General features: G+C 41.0%; 1 protein-coding gene across 3 annotated transcripts in view; it reads right to left on the reverse strand.

The window, feature by feature from the left end:
* Positions 1 to 960: 960 nt before the first annotated feature.
* Positions 961 to 18,141, reverse strand: part of NASP (nuclear autoantigenic sperm protein) — a 35,798-nt gene continuing 18,617 nt past the window's right edge. Inside the window, exons 3-15 of one of the 3 annotated variants that reach the window (XM_082652461.1) lie at positions 13,735 to 13,845; positions 12,127 to 12,207; positions 10,979 to 11,088; positions 9,295 to 10,281; positions 5,584 to 5,663; positions 5,101 to 5,186; positions 4,918 to 4,991; positions 4,000 to 4,188; positions 3,716 to 3,882; positions 3,291 to 3,347; positions 3,125 to 3,202; positions 2,319 to 2,447; positions 961 to 1,828 (exon numbers count right to left, since the gene is read on the reverse strand). In XM_082652461.1, coding sequence (XP_082508587.1) covers positions 1,748 to 1,828; positions 2,319 to 2,447; positions 3,125 to 3,202; positions 3,291 to 3,347; positions 3,716 to 3,882; positions 4,000 to 4,188; positions 4,918 to 4,991; positions 5,101 to 5,186; positions 5,584 to 5,663; positions 9,295 to 10,281; positions 10,979 to 11,088; positions 12,127 to 12,207; positions 13,735 to 13,845 — 2,230 coding nt within the window. In that variant the 3' untranslated portion in view covers positions 961 to 1,747. The remainder of the gene's footprint in view (positions 1,829 to 2,318; positions 2,448 to 3,124; positions 3,203 to 3,290; positions 3,348 to 3,715; positions 3,883 to 3,999; positions 4,189 to 4,917; positions 4,992 to 5,100; positions 5,187 to 5,583; positions 5,664 to 9,294; positions 10,282 to 10,978; positions 11,089 to 12,126; positions 12,208 to 13,734; positions 13,846 to 18,141) is intronic. The other 2 variants (XM_082652463.1, XM_082652462.1) reach the window with 2 other exon arrangements.

Raw genomic sequence — 18,141 nt, forward strand, 5'->3', positions numbered from 1 at the left:
GGAGACAGTCTTTCATTCAGCTAAAGGAACTTGATGAACTCATTCCTGTTTTTTTTTTTGCTAAAGCCAGTCTTACCGCCCACTTCTTCATCCAAATCCAAGCTTCTTCAGGACATCACCCAGGAAGCCTTCCAGGTTCTCAAGGTCACCATGAAACAGGGAGCTCCTGTAGCCATATATACTTACAGAAAGACAACCCAGTCATGTTCCTCCCAAGTTGGCAGCAGGGGGGATGGTCACAAGTGAAACCTGAATTGTTATATTGGGCGTGGCCCCAGACCCCAGTGTCAGCCAAAGGTCAAAGGCCTGGTAGTCAAGAACTCCCTCCGGGCTTCCCTGGTGGCGCAGTGGTAAAGAGTCCAGGTTCGTGCCCCAGTCCGGGAAGATCCCACATGCCGCGGAGCGGCTGGGCCCGTGAGCCATGGCCGCTGAGCCTGCGCGTCCGGAGCCTGTGCTCTGCAACGGGAGAGGTCACAAAAGTGAGAGCCCTGCGTACTGCGCCAAAAAAAAAAAAAAAAAAAAAAAGCTCCCTCCGCCTCCAACATTAGATATTCAAACTGCAGGTTCTAACCTGCTGTCTCTACAGTGCAGCAAAGTAGCCCTATGAATGCTGGAAATACTAAACCCCTTAGGTAGTAGAGGGCAGGCACTGTTTGGAATTCAGATCCAAATACTGCCTGGTGAATACCAATTTCTTAAAGGTCAGGTCAGAGGCAGCCGAGTCATGGGTCTCACACTAGCCCTGTACCCTGGACATCAGCGAGGGCCCAATGGGATGGCTTTAGTAACAGTGCCCTAACCACCAGCACCCTTACACTGGGCAGCCAGAACTGCTGACCCATTATCCACCTTTCAACCCCACATCCCACTGAAATGCTCCAGGCAGCCCATGATCCCACTCTAAGATCTTTAAACACAAGTCCAGAGACCAAGAGCTTTTTAGCATCTTTATTTAAGAAGTCAAAACTGTGGACAGGTAACAATTCCAACTGTTGATATTTTCTGTTATAACAAATATAACTCAACCAGCCAGTTCTCCCCCCAGATTCCTTCTTCCAACCACATCCAGAGTGTCCATCAGTCAGTCCCTTAGTCACTTTCAAACCAGAAAGCTCAATTTTCTACAATTAGCACACCAGTTTCCTCAAGGATCACTCCCCCCTCCCCAGCCCCAAGTTTTCTTCAGTTCTTTTTTCCAGGACAGGATTATGGCCCCAGTTGGAGACGAGGTGGATAAGACAGGTGCCACCTAAGGCCTGGCTTAGAAGCTGTTATCAGTTCACAGTCAAAGTCCATCAAACAGTATCAGCACCGAAGAGCAAGATCTTCAACAAGTCTTGTTTTTTATAGCTCCTGTCCAGGGAGAGCACCATTCCAAGTTCACAAGACAGCTGGGTTCAGAGTATTTAAGATGGAAAAAATATAGCACCATTGGAAGATAAGGGCCTACAGCCACACTTGATTTCATCACCTCCACATCAGACAGGAATCTGGATTAGAACTTCCAACACAGAGATCAGTAGAGGAGGGAAAAAAACCCCACAAAAACCTTTGGCCACCATATAAAACCCGGAGTGCTCCAAGGCACACATTTAGCCAATATTTAAGGAAAAAAAAAAAAATCATCAAAGCCTCAACCTTTGCTTACAATCTTTATTGAAGTTATACAAAAAGAATCCCCCAAAAGTGAAAAAATACATTATATACAAAAACACTTTCCATTGGGAGGAAGGCTCTGCTCCCTCTCTTAACATGCAGTGCTTTCAACTGTAGCTCCAGCCTCCACTGTCCCCTCCACTGCTGCCCGGCATTCAGCCTGATTCTCAGCCTGGAAGATAAACAGGGAGCCTGGGCATAAGTGACCCTACTTTAAGCCATTCTTTCTTACACAACTGAGCAGGCCTCAGTCAGAGGAAATAAACACAGGTCCCTTATCTGCTTTGCTCTCTACACTAAAAGAGCAATGACCACAACTTATAAGGCCATTTCCTAAATTCTCTGTAATAGGGCTGACAGAGCCAGTGTTCATATTAGAAAGAGGAGCAAAAAAAGACTGAATGGTCTTGCCAATTAAGTGTCTTCTCATACATTCATTAGAGTGGGACCGGTGATATGTATATAGGTTCCATTTGTCAATGAGACGTCCTATATTTTGTAACCAAACTGTTTCCTGTATGACCTCATTGTTTTTGAGGGTTGCACTCAAGTAATCCAAACAGGCTCAAGTTGGGGAACATGCACTTAGAAGGACTGGTTTCCCCAGGCCCTGAGAACAAGGGGAAATGAGGCAAGTGTCCAAACCCTGCTTAACTGCCCACCTCCTCCTCCATGTTTTCCGAAACTTCAGTTCCACTGGAGACAGCATCCCCACTGCCTCCATTCACCTCCGGCTCTTGTTTGGCTTTCTTTGCATCATCTTTCCGGGGGCTCTCTTCCTCCGGTTTTCTCTAAAGATATAATTAATGGTGAAGGCTTCACAAGTGTGCTTAATGTTTTCAAAAGGACAACTGTAAAACAATTCCTTAACGCCCCCCTCTTCCCTATGGTGCAAAGATCCCAACACCAGGATTCACAGCTCTAAGGGTCTCCCTGGCCACAACCTGTCCTCTGCAGAAACAGATTGGTCTGCCCAAACATACCAATTCAGCCTCTCTAATGGAAGAGTGGGGTGGGGATGAGGAATAGATCTGAACAGTAACCAACCCACAAATTTGAATTCCTACATTTGAGTCAGGAAACAAAGCAAGAGTTCAGGCTCTTCCACAAGAGAAAAAAATTACTGCAACAGGCAGAAGGCAGACACACAAGTTTAAGTATCAAGAGATCTGCTGCTGAATGACTACTGTAAACCTGCCAGCTTCCTAAGATGGGCTGATCTGACCAGTCCTCCTCATCACTTTTCCTGAGAGCCCTTGGGCTAAAAACCAGGAAAGTTTTGCTAGAAGACATACTCAGTCAAGACCGATCTTCATTCAAATCCTCGCCTATTTTTGCAAAACGAATGTCTTATTGCACCTAGTATGAGGGGTGTTCATAGGAAAGATACTCCTCATGTATCATTTGGAGGAAAAAAAAATGCAGAGTGAGAAGAAGACAGAAAAGAAATGACCACATATAGATTTACCTTCTTTCTGACAAGGTGAGAAATATCGGTCACACAATTTGATGAGGAAGCACCATCTGTTGGCTTTCTACAGGCGATCTGGCAATAAGAAACCTTTGTTAGCAATGTACTCCTAGACAAACACTGAGGTCTAATATTAAGTGACAAAAACCACCTGAATACCCACCATGGAGACTGAAGAGCCTCCTCCACTAGGAGTGAAACCTGAAGTAGAGCTCTCCACCTGTGTGAGAGATGACAAACCCAGGTGGGTCCCAGGACAGAGCCGACCAGGTCACCCACCTACAAGCAACTGTTTAAGACCTCAAATACTAGTGGCCACCATATAGTAGCAACATCACTCACCTCCTCTACTCATACCCGTGGTCACACATAGTAAGTAGCTGAGATAGAATTCAAACCCACACATTAATATTTACTATGTGAGAGGAACAGTATATGAGTTCTCACATTCCCTCTGACCTCCAACTCCCTGGAAACCAAGTCATAAGTTAAGATTCTTAAGCAAATGTCACGCTAATACCATGATAAAGGGCCTTCAACAATATCGAATATACTATTATCAAAACTTTAAAAGGAAACCAAACGAACCAGAGTTGCTTTCAGAGCCAATTCAGCTACATTCCCACTACGCTGGGACTCCTTTGCATCTTCTATCTTCTCTCTAATTTCAGGTAGCAGCTCCTTCAGCTCCTCAATTTCTTTCTCATATTCAGTAGGTGACCCTTCGGCCTCCTTCATATGCTCATTAAGTACAGCTAGGAAGAACAGGCTGAAGTGATCAGTAACAGATAACACAAAAGATGCCTTTTTTTTTTTAACTGTCAATACTGGATCCATCAAAATCATTGTGGAAACAGCTGATGCTTACTCACCCATTCTCTTCTCAATGACTTCAATAGATTTGCTGAACTGTGCCACTGCTTCATCATACTGAGAGTTGTACCCATAGGCCAAGCCCAGCTGGTAGTGGGTCTCTGCAAGGAGCCGATCATGGGCTTCCAGGTACTGCTCCTGCAGGTTTAGGCAAGCCTGGAACTCCTCCACAGCTTGGATGTAATTCTCTAACGAAGAGAAAAACAGCAAGCAATACTTCTAAAATTTCAGACCATGCTGCAGGAATATGCTCCCATCTTATATTTCATTTTTCTTTGTAGCATCTCCAGGACCCTTGACTAAAAACCATCAAAATGACTTTAAAAAACCTACTGAGGTGCTTCCCTGGTGGTGCAGTGGTTAAGAATCCGCCTGCCAATGCAGGGGACACAGGTTTGAGCCCCGGTCCGGCAAGATCCCACATGCCACGGAGCAACTAAGCCCGTGCACCACAACTACTGAGCCCGCACTCTAGAGCTTGTGAGCCACAACTACTGAAGTCTGCGTGCCTACAGCCCATCTCCGCAACAAGAGAAGCCACCGCAATGAGCAGCCCGTGCACTGCAACGAAGAGTGGCCCCCGCTCACCCCAACTAGAGAAGACCACGCAGAGCAAGGAAGACCCAACGCAGCCATAAATTTTTAAAAAAAAACCCTACTGAGAAGGACTTCCTTGGCGGTCCAGTGGTTAGGACTCCGCACTCCCAATGCAGGGGGCAGGGGTTCAATCCCTGGCTGGGGAACTAAGATCCCACATGCTGCACAATACGGCCAAAAAGAAAAAAAGCCTACTATCCTTTTAAAGCTAATTGCCCACAATTTATGATCAATTGAGCTAGATTTTAAGGAATTAGAGGAAGATTAAGGCAGGGGCAAGGGATGTGTTAGAAAAGAGAGTAAAATGGAAAATGTATTACCAGATTCAACACTAACTTCTCCAAGTTTAAGATGTGCCTGTGCAGCATAAAGCTGAGCTTCTTTCGTGTCTTGCCTAAAAGAAGGAAAGATGGTCAGAAACCTTATTAATAAGCATCTGTCGAACCCTAACTGCTTTGTCTTCAACCACCAAGCTCCCAACCTAGAAGCACCAAGAGTTTTACCTTTTAAAAATGATCTTTGCTAAATCCAGCATATCCCAGGCAAGCTCTAGGTTCCCAATCTCCTCTTCTTCATTTTCTTGAAGAGACTGAAGTATATCCAAATCATTAGTATTAGGCAGAAGTACAAGACAGGCATCATTTGATTATAAATCTAAATGTATAATTTAGTATAGCTTGGGGGCGTGGGACGGGGAGACTGATATAGGATTCAAAGTTCATATTTTTCTCCCTAAACCTACAGAATGGACCCCTACAAAGTCTACCCCATATCACCTTATGTCAGTGATAGTTAGCAGTGATATGTTGGGTCATGTCCTAACTGACAGGACCCCCTGGGTTCAAATGGATCTGTCTATTCCCAACATGAATAAAGGGTCCCCAAGCCCTAACCAAGAAACAGCTACCTATAATAATCATGCCTACACTAGTAAACCAAAGTCCCACAATAAGAAAGTAGACAATGATACTGAACAAATAATTCACCTTGTTTTCAAGAAGTGAATCATTTGGTGTTTCTTCAGCCTTGTCATTTTCTTTATCCTCCTCTTCTGAGCCCTCGGTTTCTGCAAGTAAAAATTCTTCAGTATTGAGAATATTAAGGATCTGACAAGTCAAAAATTCCAATAAACATTTGTCAAATAACCTATATTCTGAGGTAGGACAGGCCAGATACTAAGCCAAATCAGTTAACATCTGAACTGGATGTAAATAATAAAGCCAGTGGTTAACAGTCTAATTCAAGTCTAATCCAGACTTAGACTGTATAATCTTATAGTGTCTATGGTTCAGAGCTTCAATGATCAACAGGCTGTGTTTCTCTTCTAAAAGTCAACCTGGACCGTTCAGATCAAAACAGATTAGCTGACTTTTATTCATGGGCTTTAGAAGCTCCCATCTACTCAACCAGAATCAGTTGGAGGCCTCAGCCAGTATTCCTGGGGTCTTTAAGCCAACTGTCAGTTAATACTAATAAGGCTAAGAAAACACCAAAAGTTAAATTACTCCAGTCCATTCAAAGCAAGAATACTCAAGAGACTAGCTTTCCCACAACAGAACTGTGAACGTAAAAGCATAGCCCTTACCAACTCTCACCAATGAGCATGCCACACACTCCAGCCAGCTCTAGCACGTACAGAATTTGAGTGAGCAGTACCATGTTAAAATTTCCAGCCATATCAACACCGTATTTCACCATATTAACAACACTCACAAGTTAACTGCCTGTAAGGACAGGCTGCTGATAAATAGCTCTACACATCACTTAAAGTTCAAAATGTCAAGTGATTAATAAATGAACCTTTGGGGGTCCACAATTCATGAAATGGGTATAATGTGCCTATCTCTGCCATCTTTCATTAAGCATTTAACACCAGCAGAAAAGCTCAAATATTGTCTCCTAACTAAAAACTAGGCCTTAGAGCCATGAAGTCAGGTTAAAGGACTTTTATCTAACAATACTGCTTCGGGATGGGAATAGGCACAGAAAAGTCCTATAAATTAGGACAAACTAAAGCCCTCTAAGAACCAGTTAAAGTTACAAGCTAATTATAGTTAACCTCTACAGCAAACAAACCGCATTTTATCAAGTGCCTCCCTTTTCTCCTGTTGACTATGTAATTTGGTGCTTCTGAAATATAAGTACCCACACCACCATACACCATTATATTTCCATGCCCAAATTTCGAAGTGGTTTGTGTACTTAGTTCCCTGATGTTAGACTAGATGGGTGGTTTTATTGACTCTGACAATGAAGGCCATCCTCCACCAGAATATATGACAGGTGAAGCAGATCTTTGTATTTCTCACAATACTAAAAAAACCAAACACCTTACCTTCCCAATTTATAGGAAAATTTGACAAAATGTTGTTATTCTATGTTCTTCTTATTTATCTGGTATCTGTTCCACTCATACCAAAATGCTAAAAGTTGACATCTAATTTGCATAAAATAGTTATTTGGAGTTTTACATCAAATTTTTAAATTAAAATTCTTATAATGGTCTGAGAAAAATATTGGTTTCTCTTGAGGAATCTGTACTACCTTCATGGAATGGTGGAGAGGGAGCTAGGTTAAAGAGAAAGCCATTACTTTAAAATAACACTTTCCAACCTGGTAACCTGTACCCACATATTACTAGGAATGCAGTGAAGGCCTCAGTAAAGAGATCTGTTAAAATATTTTCTAAGCTTCTTTGAAAATGGAGTCTTTTTTGTGGTATGCCATCCTTCAGAGAAAGGGAAACAATGTTTTATAACATACCATTTCTCTGATCTTGTAGCATCTTCAAAACAGTACGGGCAGAGAGTTGTGCAAACCAGAAGAAAGACTCTCAAAGGCCAAGTAAAGGCAATCTGCTGATTCTCTGGTTATTCTAGCATTCCCAAAGGATAGTCAGGAAACACTACAAATTGACCTGTACAGTCTGTCTGAGCATGGCCAAGCTTTATGCCTACAACATTAAAATTTTGTTCACTTACCAATCATATCTAGTGTGACAATGAGAAAAGAATAGGCTTATTATCTTTTTTTTTTTAAGGGATATAAAGAGCCCAAGAGATGGCAGGAAATGGAGGTTTTAAGAGAAAACCTCTTGTAAGATTTCTGCAGGCTAGTGTTACCATGTAAATTTCTGACAAGAGGTGGGTTAACAGAAGGGATGAAAGTTGCCTTCCTCAGTGTGAGGTATCTTTGGAAGAACAATACATTCAAATCAGATCTAGGGTCAGATTCCAGTACTGTGATGTACTGTTTGACCCTAAACAAGTCACGTAACCCCTAAGCCTCAGCTTCCTCATCACTATAACTGGAGTAATACTACCTACTTACACAGTACTGTATTTTGGAAATCAAAAGTAATGTATGTGAGAGCTCTAACAATGTTACTTGTGAGACTCAAATGAATAGTTTTTGAACTGTGGAGAAATGACATCTCTACTGTAGCTTATTATTCAAAGTCCAACTTCAGAGAGCCAGCAGAGCTTTTTACTACTCTAGCTAATTATCATTAAAAATTAAGACATGGGAGGTTTTTTTAAATTGAGGAATTCAGTTCTGTGCTTTTCCCATAGATATCTCCTAAAGCCCAATAAGTAGCCCAATGGTTCTACCATTTAGCCAATTCACTACTGGTTACCATGCCTGTGCTGGCTGGAGTACAGGGACCTGCACATAGGTAGAAGGAAGTTTACCAGAGTCAGCTACACATATTGATAATGGGTCTTTGAACATCTAAAACTTAAGAGAACTCGAAGTAGTCTGTCAATTATATAAGTAATATATATGTGTAATAATGATTAATTAGAATATACCTATGGTTATTAATAACAACATTAGATAAATCTTATGGACAGTAGAATCCTCAAATGATAGTATAACTCAAGTCAGACGTGCCAGTTATGGAGTTGGTAATTAGAGGCTTATACATCTTAATGAAACTGAATCACAATTAGACCAATAATGCTATATAAAGTATTCACACTTTATAATGTTCTAAGTAACAAAAAATTCAGTTTAGCAGCCAAAGCAAGCATGAAATGAGGGGGGAAAGCAGCAAGAGGGCTTAACGGTTAGGTTTTCTGTTATCTTTGGAGGGGGCTAATTTAACTAATGTGAATAAGCCTCTAAACACTTACTGAAGACTAAAAGTAAAGATTACCAGAGTTCTTCCACTCTGGCGATAGAACATTCAAGGGTTAACTGCCTTCATATAAATGGCATGCCTGCTTAAGTGTATCAATTCAGTGGATTCTACTGCTCTAATCCTGATTCCTAAAGCAGAGAAAAAGGAACCAAGTGAACAGTAAATTTAAAAATCAAGAGGCATGCAAGTGAACATCCATTCAGCATTCTCTGCCAGCCTAGCCCACTATTTCCCTATCTACCCCACTTCCCACCCACCTTTATTGGCTAGTATGGTACAAGTTACTGATAGCTAGCCAAGTCTCAGATATCACAGAAAGGCCTATTTTGCAGTTAGTAAAGCGTTAGTTTATAAGCCAGCTAAAGAAGACTTGCTTTAACTTGCTCAACTTATCACCACCTTCTTAAACTAACCCCATTTTCACTCAGCCCTTTCCTAATCCGGATTAAAGGCAGACGGAAAATCCTGAATGGAAGGCTGACTTTTACCCATGATTAGTGAGTCAAATCCAGAATGTACTCCACCCACTGCAGCTCTTGCATGTCCCGGTTACCTTCACCCTCTTTCATCTGTTCTTCTTTGTCGTGTGTTTCTTCATTAGCAGCTATCTTAACTTTGTCTTCAGGGGATTTCTCAGTAGCCCCCTGGGCTACCTTAGTCTCAACCCCATCTCCAGCTGCCTCAGACTCTTCTATAGACAGCTTAGTCTCCTCCTGGCTAGGAACCAATTCTGCCCTGACCTTCTCCTCTAGTCCTGAGCCATCTTTTGTTTCTGTCCGTCCTTCTGCATTAGTCTTCGGTTCATTGGGAGTGTGATCCCCTGCAGCTGATAGTCCATTGACTGCACCATCCTTAGGGAGAACTGGCTCCTCCTGCCCAGGCTTCTCGGAGACTTCTGATCCAGCTTCTGCAGCCGAGGCCTCTGCAGCCTGTGCTGTCACCTCTGGTGACTCTTCAGCAGGAGGCAATTCTTGCCCTACCAACTGCTCAAGAACAGCCTTTCCTGGCTCACTTGCAGGGACAGCTACCTGCTCCTTTGGCTCATCCCCACCCACATCCACTGGCTTGACTGCTTCTATCTCCACTGCAGTGCCCTGCTCTTCTAGAGTCACAACAGGTTGCTCTTCTGAAGCTTCTTTTGGTTTCTCCTCTATGCTTGCAATTACTTCTCCCTGACCTCCTTTTTCTCTGAACTCTTCTTGGACGTCAGTTCCAGAAACTGATTTTCCTTCCTCAGCATCTGGTGTTTCCCGTTCTGCCTTCTTAGAAGTGACTTCAGCTTCATTCAGTCCTTCTGGTGCTGCTGTTCCTTTTCCCTCTTTAGTGGTTTCAGTTAACTGATCTGGAGTTGATTCAACTTTTTCCTGTAGTTCCCCTGCAGGCTCACTTATATCCATATCTTCTCTTCCACCCTTCTCCATATCAGTTTCCTGTTCTTTATCCGTTTCAGGCTTTACCAGAGACTTGTCTTCTGTTTTTTTGGCTTCTTTTTCTCCCATGGCGTCATAAACCTGTTCTCTCAACTCTTCCCTTGCTTCCTCTACATGGTTAAAGAACATGAAGCATAAACATGTCTTCGAGTTTAATGATAAAGGCATAAATGGAAACTAAAAATACATTCCCTTTAAACCCTCAAACAGCCTGGCTTATGTTTTAGCAGATGGCCTGCAAATTATCTGCCCCCTTGAGAAAAGCAAAGGGAAACTCCCAGCTAGCAGAGCAACTTACTGCAAAAGAAACCCAAGCTCCTTAAATTAGATATTATTTTACTTGAGCATTCTGATATCAGTTAGGTAAGAGATGCCAAGCTTTACATTCTCTTCTATACACTATATAGACCTCCATCTGATATGTAAAATTCTAGCAGCCAAACTCAAATTAGAAATTAACATTTAATTTTCTTAGACACAAAAAAATGTAAAAGGGCTCCAAAAGCACAGCCATTAAAATAACTGAGCTGTAAAGACTTTTTAAAATTCACATCAGAAAAATATTTAAGGTTGTTTTAATACTTAAAACATCCATTTAAATAACCAGACTTATTTGGGAAATTAAGTTATCCCCTTAACAAAAGCCTGCTATCTGTTTCAGTAATCAGCCACCTCCCCTGCAGTCTCCACCAGATGCAGGTGTCACCCCAGGAGAGACCATTCAGGATAAGGAGAGCCCTATTTCCATCACTTGTACACAAGAAATCAACGTCGCATCTCTTGAATGTCCCATGTAACTCCACATACCATCTATGTTATCATTATTTTCTACCAGAGTTTCTTCTTCTGTTTTTTCTCCTTCCTCCTCTTCCACATGCACACCTTCCAGGGCATTTCCCAACACACCATTCTCCATTCTAGCAGAACAAAAGGAGAAAGCACTAAAGGTATGATGGCTAGAACCTAACAGTCTTTGTAAGACAGAAACTGTAGTCCTGTATTATAAAAGCAACAGAAGAGTAAGCAAGTACAGAGAATATAAACTATAAGCACTCATGAAAGAAATGCAATGATCAAAACTTTTAATATAAATTAAGGCTGTAAGAGCACTGAAAGAAATAAACATACCCTTTTTATCCAGCCACCTGAAAAAACACTGATGACTCTTATCAAAAGGGCCATATTTCCCAAACTTCTCATCCACCTACATTTCTCTAGATGGCCAAAAACATTCTGGCAAGGTTTTCAAGACAAATCCTTAGAATGCTCTACAAAATTAGAAAACTTAGCAGAACTGAGATTAAATAGATTACAGAATATTTGCTCCTCTATGTACCCTCAATATATTTTATTCTGATTAATAAATTCTGGTGGAAAATACACAACTTTCCAACAGTTAAGACTACTTGTGAGTCTTCTCTTAAGACATTTTCACATGCCAGTGTTTTCAAATTGTCCTTCATTCAGTCCTTCTTATGGATGACTGTTTTGGGCTAGCTGAGAGTGATTTCAAAGGTTCTCTCTCTAAATTGGACTTTGATAAATTACTGACTGACTATTCACTAATGGAAAGACCTCTGCTTCTAATTACTGCAAAAGTCAAAATTTAAGTATAACTTTACTCTTTGTATCAGGTGACTTTCAAAACTCCCATCAAGGGAATTCTCTGGTGGTCCAGTGATTAGGACTCCGTGCTTTCACTGCTGGGGGCACAAGTTCAATCCCTGGTTGGGGAACTAATATCTCACAAGCCCACAGCATGCCCCCCCTGCCAAAAAAAAACTTCCATCAATATTTCATGCTCCTTCTAAACCCCCCCAGTAAAACCAGTCCCACTTAGCTCATGTGAAATCTCAAAGCTAGTAAACAATCTTAGCAAACAAAGAAGGAAGTTTTTAAATAAGACTACTATGATACAAAACATATTCCTTAAAGACTTGGCTTGAAAGACATACCTTGCCAACTCCAAAAGCGATTTCCCATAGAAAAAGAAGGCTTCTCCACATTCATTAGCTGTCTCTCCATACTTCTTACCTCTACAAAGAGAGTAACAGCTAAGATCTGAATTAACATCTAGTCTAAAAATTTCTTCCCCTAGTTCTTTAGCTATAAAATGACATTTCTTCTGTAACACATCCTTCTAGGAAACCAATGCTCCACTCCTCTTGCTTTGAAGTCAAGGTCCAAGGGACTTTAAGAATGAATGAATTAATGTTGCCTGTTCTTCATCTATATAATATATAATTACAAATTTAGATATATAATATACATTATATAATTAGAATATAATATATACTCTAAAAGACATCCATTTGCTACAGTTATACTATATAATCTAAGAGCCAAATTACATTAATAGGCGTTTCTCCTGGTATAAGATAGGGGTCAATACGGGCCAGAATATTGTTAGAGTTAGAGGGCCTTTGGCTGGGACCCAAAGCATGAATAAGGTCCATGGAGAGGCATGATGATAAAGAGTTAAGAGAATGTTCTCTGGAGCCTGACTGCCTAGGTTCAAATCCTGCCTCTAACTTTTAACCTTAGTCAAGTTACTTAATCTCACAGTACCTCAGTTTTCTCATCTGTAAAATGGAAATGTTAAGAACCAGTCAGAGATATTGCAAGCACTAATTAAGTTAATGTATATAAAATCATTTAAAATAATGCTCAGAAATACAGATAGCACTATATATACAAATTTAAACTATTAATATCTAGACAGGGAAGAAGAAGAGGAAAAAAATCACAAGTGTGATAAATGGTAAGGAGGAGGTACTTTATGTGGAGTAAGGAGACCAGCTATCATGGGGTAAAGGATTGGCAGAAATCATGCTAAGTCAGGCCAACTAATAGCCTGAGAGATTAATGAGAGTAAACAGTACAACTAAACAAAGAAACTATTGTGATGAAGGTCATGTTTAAGGGTAGTCTACTAGATTAGGATAATGCATCTCAAATTTTCCTCCTAAATACCCTTAATGGCAGGACAGTGAGAATACTGAACTTTCCAGGAATAAGGAATAAGCTAAGAAGCGTGTTTCTATGTGCTTAATCTTAAAAACTTAGATTTTAACATTTTCATTTTAAGATAACCACATACTTTTATATAAAAATACCTAAATACTCAGCATCAGATGAAATCTGGGCCCTACCCTTAGCACAGCACTGAATACCAGAACCTCAGCTCTTCAGACTCAGGTGATAATGAAGAGACCAGAGGCCAGAGGCCAATAATCTGAAAAGATTATTGCAGACATCCAGGAGTAAGACTCTGTTCTAGAAGGAGTAAGGGTTGTGGGGAAAAATGGACAAATATGACCCTGAACCAAAACCAGGACAAGTTAGTTAGTGATGAACAGAAAACAAATTACCTTAACTCAGGAAAATCAAAGGCTGAAACTGGTCAGTGATACATAAGTTTTATAGTTATAAATTTACACATGAAAAATAATCAAATCTTCTTAAACTCTTGCTCTTTATTCTTTTTATCCCATTAAACAACTTTTTATCATTCAACTTTATTAGGAACACAATATCCCATCATAGCAAAACACAGTACTTACAAAAGACTAGCTGCTTCCTGGAAGGCATTGACAGCTGCTGGAATATCCCCCATCACCAGATGTTTCTGTCCTAAACCCAATAGTTTCTTAGCTTCACTATCCACATCCAGACTGCAAGAGAAAGATTTTTTTCAAATGTCAAATACTTTTAGAACCAACATTTTTGGAATACCTGCTACATTTAAACCATAATACTTTAATTTCTTTAAACCTCTGAACTACTCTGGCAAGGCTTAGCTAACCCACACTTACCTATCACTAAAAAAACTCACTACTAAGATATATGAATGGTAAATAAGCACATGAAAAGACGCTCAACAACATCAGTCATTTGAGAAATGCAAATTAAACTCATAATGAGATACTATTATACTCCCACTAGAATGGTGAAAATGTAAAGACTGACCACATCAAGTGTTGGCAAAGATGTAGAACAACTAGAACTCTCATATTCTGCTGACGGGAATGTAAAATGGGAGAGTCACTTTAGAAAACAGCTGGAGAGTTTCTTAAAGTTAGATATATACCCACCATATGATATCTAGCCATTCCATTCCTAGGTATTAACCCAAGAGAAATGAAAGTATATGCCCATAAAGACACGTACACAAATATTCACAGCAGCTTTATCTACAGTAGCCAAAAACTAGAAACCCAAATGGATAAACTGTGATATATCCACAATATGGAATATCAATAAAACGGAATGAACTGCTGAAACACATAACATGGATGAATCTTAATTATGCTGAATCAAAGATGCCAAAAAAAAAGTATATACAGTATGATTCGATTTAGATAATATTCTACAAAATGCAAACTCATCTACAGCAACAGAAGGTAGATTAGTGGTTGCCTGGAGAGGGAATGAAGTACAAAGGAGCATAAAGAAATTGAGATGATAAATATATCCTTATCTTATGATATTGGTCTACAGGTATATACACATGTAAAAGCTCATCAAATTGCTCACTTCAAAAATGTGCAGTTTAGGGGACTTCCCTGATGGCGCAGCAGTTAAGAATCCACCTGCCAATGTAGCGGACACGGGTTCAAGCCCTGGTCCGGGAAGATTCCACTTGCCGCAGAGCAACTAAGCTCGTGTGTCACAAATACCGAGCCTGTGCTCTAGAGCCCATGAGCCACAACTACTGAAGCCTGTGCACCTACAGCCTGTGTCCCACAACAAGAAAAGCCACTGCAATGAGAAGCCCACGCACCACAACGAAGAGCAGCCCCCACTCGCCACAACTAGAAAAAAGCCTACGCACAGACCCAGCACAACCCAAAAAAAAAAAAAAAAAAAACCTTCAAAACAATAATAATAATAATAGAAGGAGAAGACTACTTAGAAAGAATCTAGGCTAAGACCGAGGAAATAGTAGAAATGGTTAGATTTTCAATATACTTATTTTGGAATTTGCTAACGTACTGGATACATAATTTCTTGAATGAAAGTGATAAAACCAATGCTTTCTGGCCTGGGCAACCGTGATAACAATGGACACTTACTATGTGTCATGTGATAATTATACCTATATTTACATTTAATCTTGGTATCCACTTCATAAGGCTGTAACTTATCTCCATTTTACAGATGTGAAAACACAGTTAGTGGCAGGGACCATCTAGATCTCTAGATCATCTAGACCATCTAGATCAAGATTTATACAACACTGCCATTTACTGAGATAGTCAACTGAGGAAAAAGCAGGTGAGGGGCAGGGTAATCTAGTTTTGGACATGTTAATTGTAAGATGCCTACTGAACCTCCAAGATATTCAAAGGAAGAGATTCAAGAAACATGTAAGGACTAAAGATACAAATGGGGTGTTATGCGCTTAAAGCCACAGGCCTGAGCTAAACTGGGGGAGATTTACCTAGGGAGTGACTATTAATAAAGAAGTCATAGGACTGAGCCCTGAGAGCATTTCTACATCAGAGGCAGGGGAAATGGGGAAGAACAAGCCCTTGTCACTCCCCCTACTGAAAAAAGAATAGCTAGTAAGGGAAAAAAATATAGTATCCCTGAAGCCAAATGAAGACATGTAAAGAAAGTGATCCACTGGATCAAACGTTACTGACAAGATTAACTAATCACTAGATTAAGGAATAATATAGATGGCATTAATGACCATTAAGCAAAACCACTTTTTTTTTGTTTTTTTTGCGGTACGCAGGCCTCTCACTGTTGTGGCCTCTCCCGCTGCAGAGCACAGGCTGCGGACGCGCAGGCTCAGCAGCCATGGTTCACAGGCCCAGCCGCTCCGCCGCATGTGGGATCTTCCCAGACCAGGGCACGAACCCGTGTCCCCTGCATCGGCAGGCGGACTCTCAACCACTGCACCACCAGGGAAGCCCAAGACCATTTTAGAATGGTGAAAGAAAAACTTGAAGAATGTTCAGGAAATAAAAAAGGGGAAGTAAAGAAACAAAGTAACAACAACTCTTTCATGTTTTCTTGTCCAAGAAACAGAAATGAAGTAATAGGTAAAAGGGGATGTGGGGGATCAATGAAGGGTTAAAAATAGGAATACAGGGCTTCCCTGGTGGCGCAATGGTTGAGAATCTGCCTGCTAATGCAGGGGACACGGGTTCGAGCCCTGGTCTAGGAGGATCCCACATGCCGCGGAGCAACTAGGCCTGTGTACCACAACTACTGAGCCTGCGCACCACAACTACTGAGCCTGCGCCTCTGGAGCCTGTGCTCTGCAACAAGAGAGGCCGCGATAGTGAGAGGCCCCCACTTGCCACAACTAGAGAAAGCCCACACACAGAAATGAAGGCCCAATGCAGCCAAAAATAAATTAATTAATAAACTCCCACTCCCAACATCTTCTTTAAAAAAAAAAGGAATACAGTTTGCCCTTCTCATCAACCAAAGATTAAAAATACTCGGGGGGGGGGGGTGTACAGTGTGTGGTAATTCCAGAAAGCTCCAAAAAGCAAAACTTGAATTTGCTGCATATTGGCCAACTATTTACATAGCATTTTCATAATATTTACAACTATTTATGTTGTACTAGGTAGTATAAGTAATCTAGAGACAATTTAAAGTATATAGGAGTATGTGTTCGGTTATATGCAAATACTATGACATTTTATATAAGGGACTTGAGAATACACAGATTTTGGTACTGGGGGCGGGGGGCGGGGGTATCCTGGAACCAATCCCCCATGAATACCAAGGGAAGACTATACGATACAAATAATAAGACTATGCAGTACAAATAAGCTCATAGGAGAGGAATGGAGTAGTACTGCTGGATAGAGAACTACAAGAGCTCTGTTTTTGAGTAGATGACTGAGGATGGGATCCACTGAACAAGTGGAAATGTTGGTCTTTATATAGAAAAGCAATGGGGACTTCCCTGGTGGTGCAGTGATTAAGAATCCACCTGCCAATGCAGGGGACACGGGTTCGAGCCCTGGTCCGGGAAGATCCCACATGCTGCAGAGCAACTAAGCCCATGTGCCACAGCTACTGAGCCTGCGCTCTAGAGCCCACGAGCCACAACTACTAAAACCTGCGCACCTAGAGCCTGTGCTCTGCAACAAGAGAAGCCACCGCAATGAGGAGCCCGCACACGGCAACAAAGACCCAACGCAGACAAAAATTAATTAATTAATTAATTATTTTTAAAGGAGAGCAACGGCTCGCAAACTTTTTGGTCTCCAGACTCTTTACGCTACCAAATTACAGAAGGCCCTCGAAGAGCCTTTCTGGATGTGAGTAATATCTATTTGTATTTACCATATTGAAATTAAAACTAAAAAAAATTTTAAATATTTTAAAATGTTACATGTTAACATGACTTCTATGAAAAAATGACTATATTTCCCAAACATAAAAAATTTAGTGAGAAGCACTACTGAACATTTTTACAAATCTCTTCAATGTCTGGCTTAATAGAAAAGCTGGATTTTCATATTCATTTTTCTGCATTTAACGCATTGGGATTTGTTGTTTTCATTGAAGTATAAAATATCTGACCTCACACTGATACCTGTTTGGAAAAGGGAGTACTTTAATAACCTTTTTAAATTTTTTTGTGGGATCTTAGTTCCCTGACCAGGGATCGAATCCAGACCCCTGGCAGCAGAAGCGCGGAGTCCTAACCACTGCACCACCAGGGAATTCCCTTGAATAATCTTGTAAATGGCTGTGGATTTTCTTCTCTGATACTACACCAAAACTCAATGAGTGGTAGTTCCTTAAAGGTTATTTGCAATGCAGAATCTGAAAATGTATTGACGAACTTTTCATACTGCTACATTAAAAATCATTGTTCTGGGACTTCCCTGATAGTGCAGTGGTTAAGAATCCGCCTGCCAGTGCAGGGGACAGGGGTACGAGCCCTGGTCCAGGAAGATCCCACATGCCGCGGAGCAACTAAGTCCATGCGC

Source organism: Grampus griseus (genome assembly GCF_964374135.1).
Source record: "Grampus griseus genome assembly, chromosome: 1".
Classification (NCBI taxonomy): Eukaryota; Metazoa; Chordata; class Mammalia; order Artiodactyla; family Delphinidae; genus Grampus; species Grampus griseus.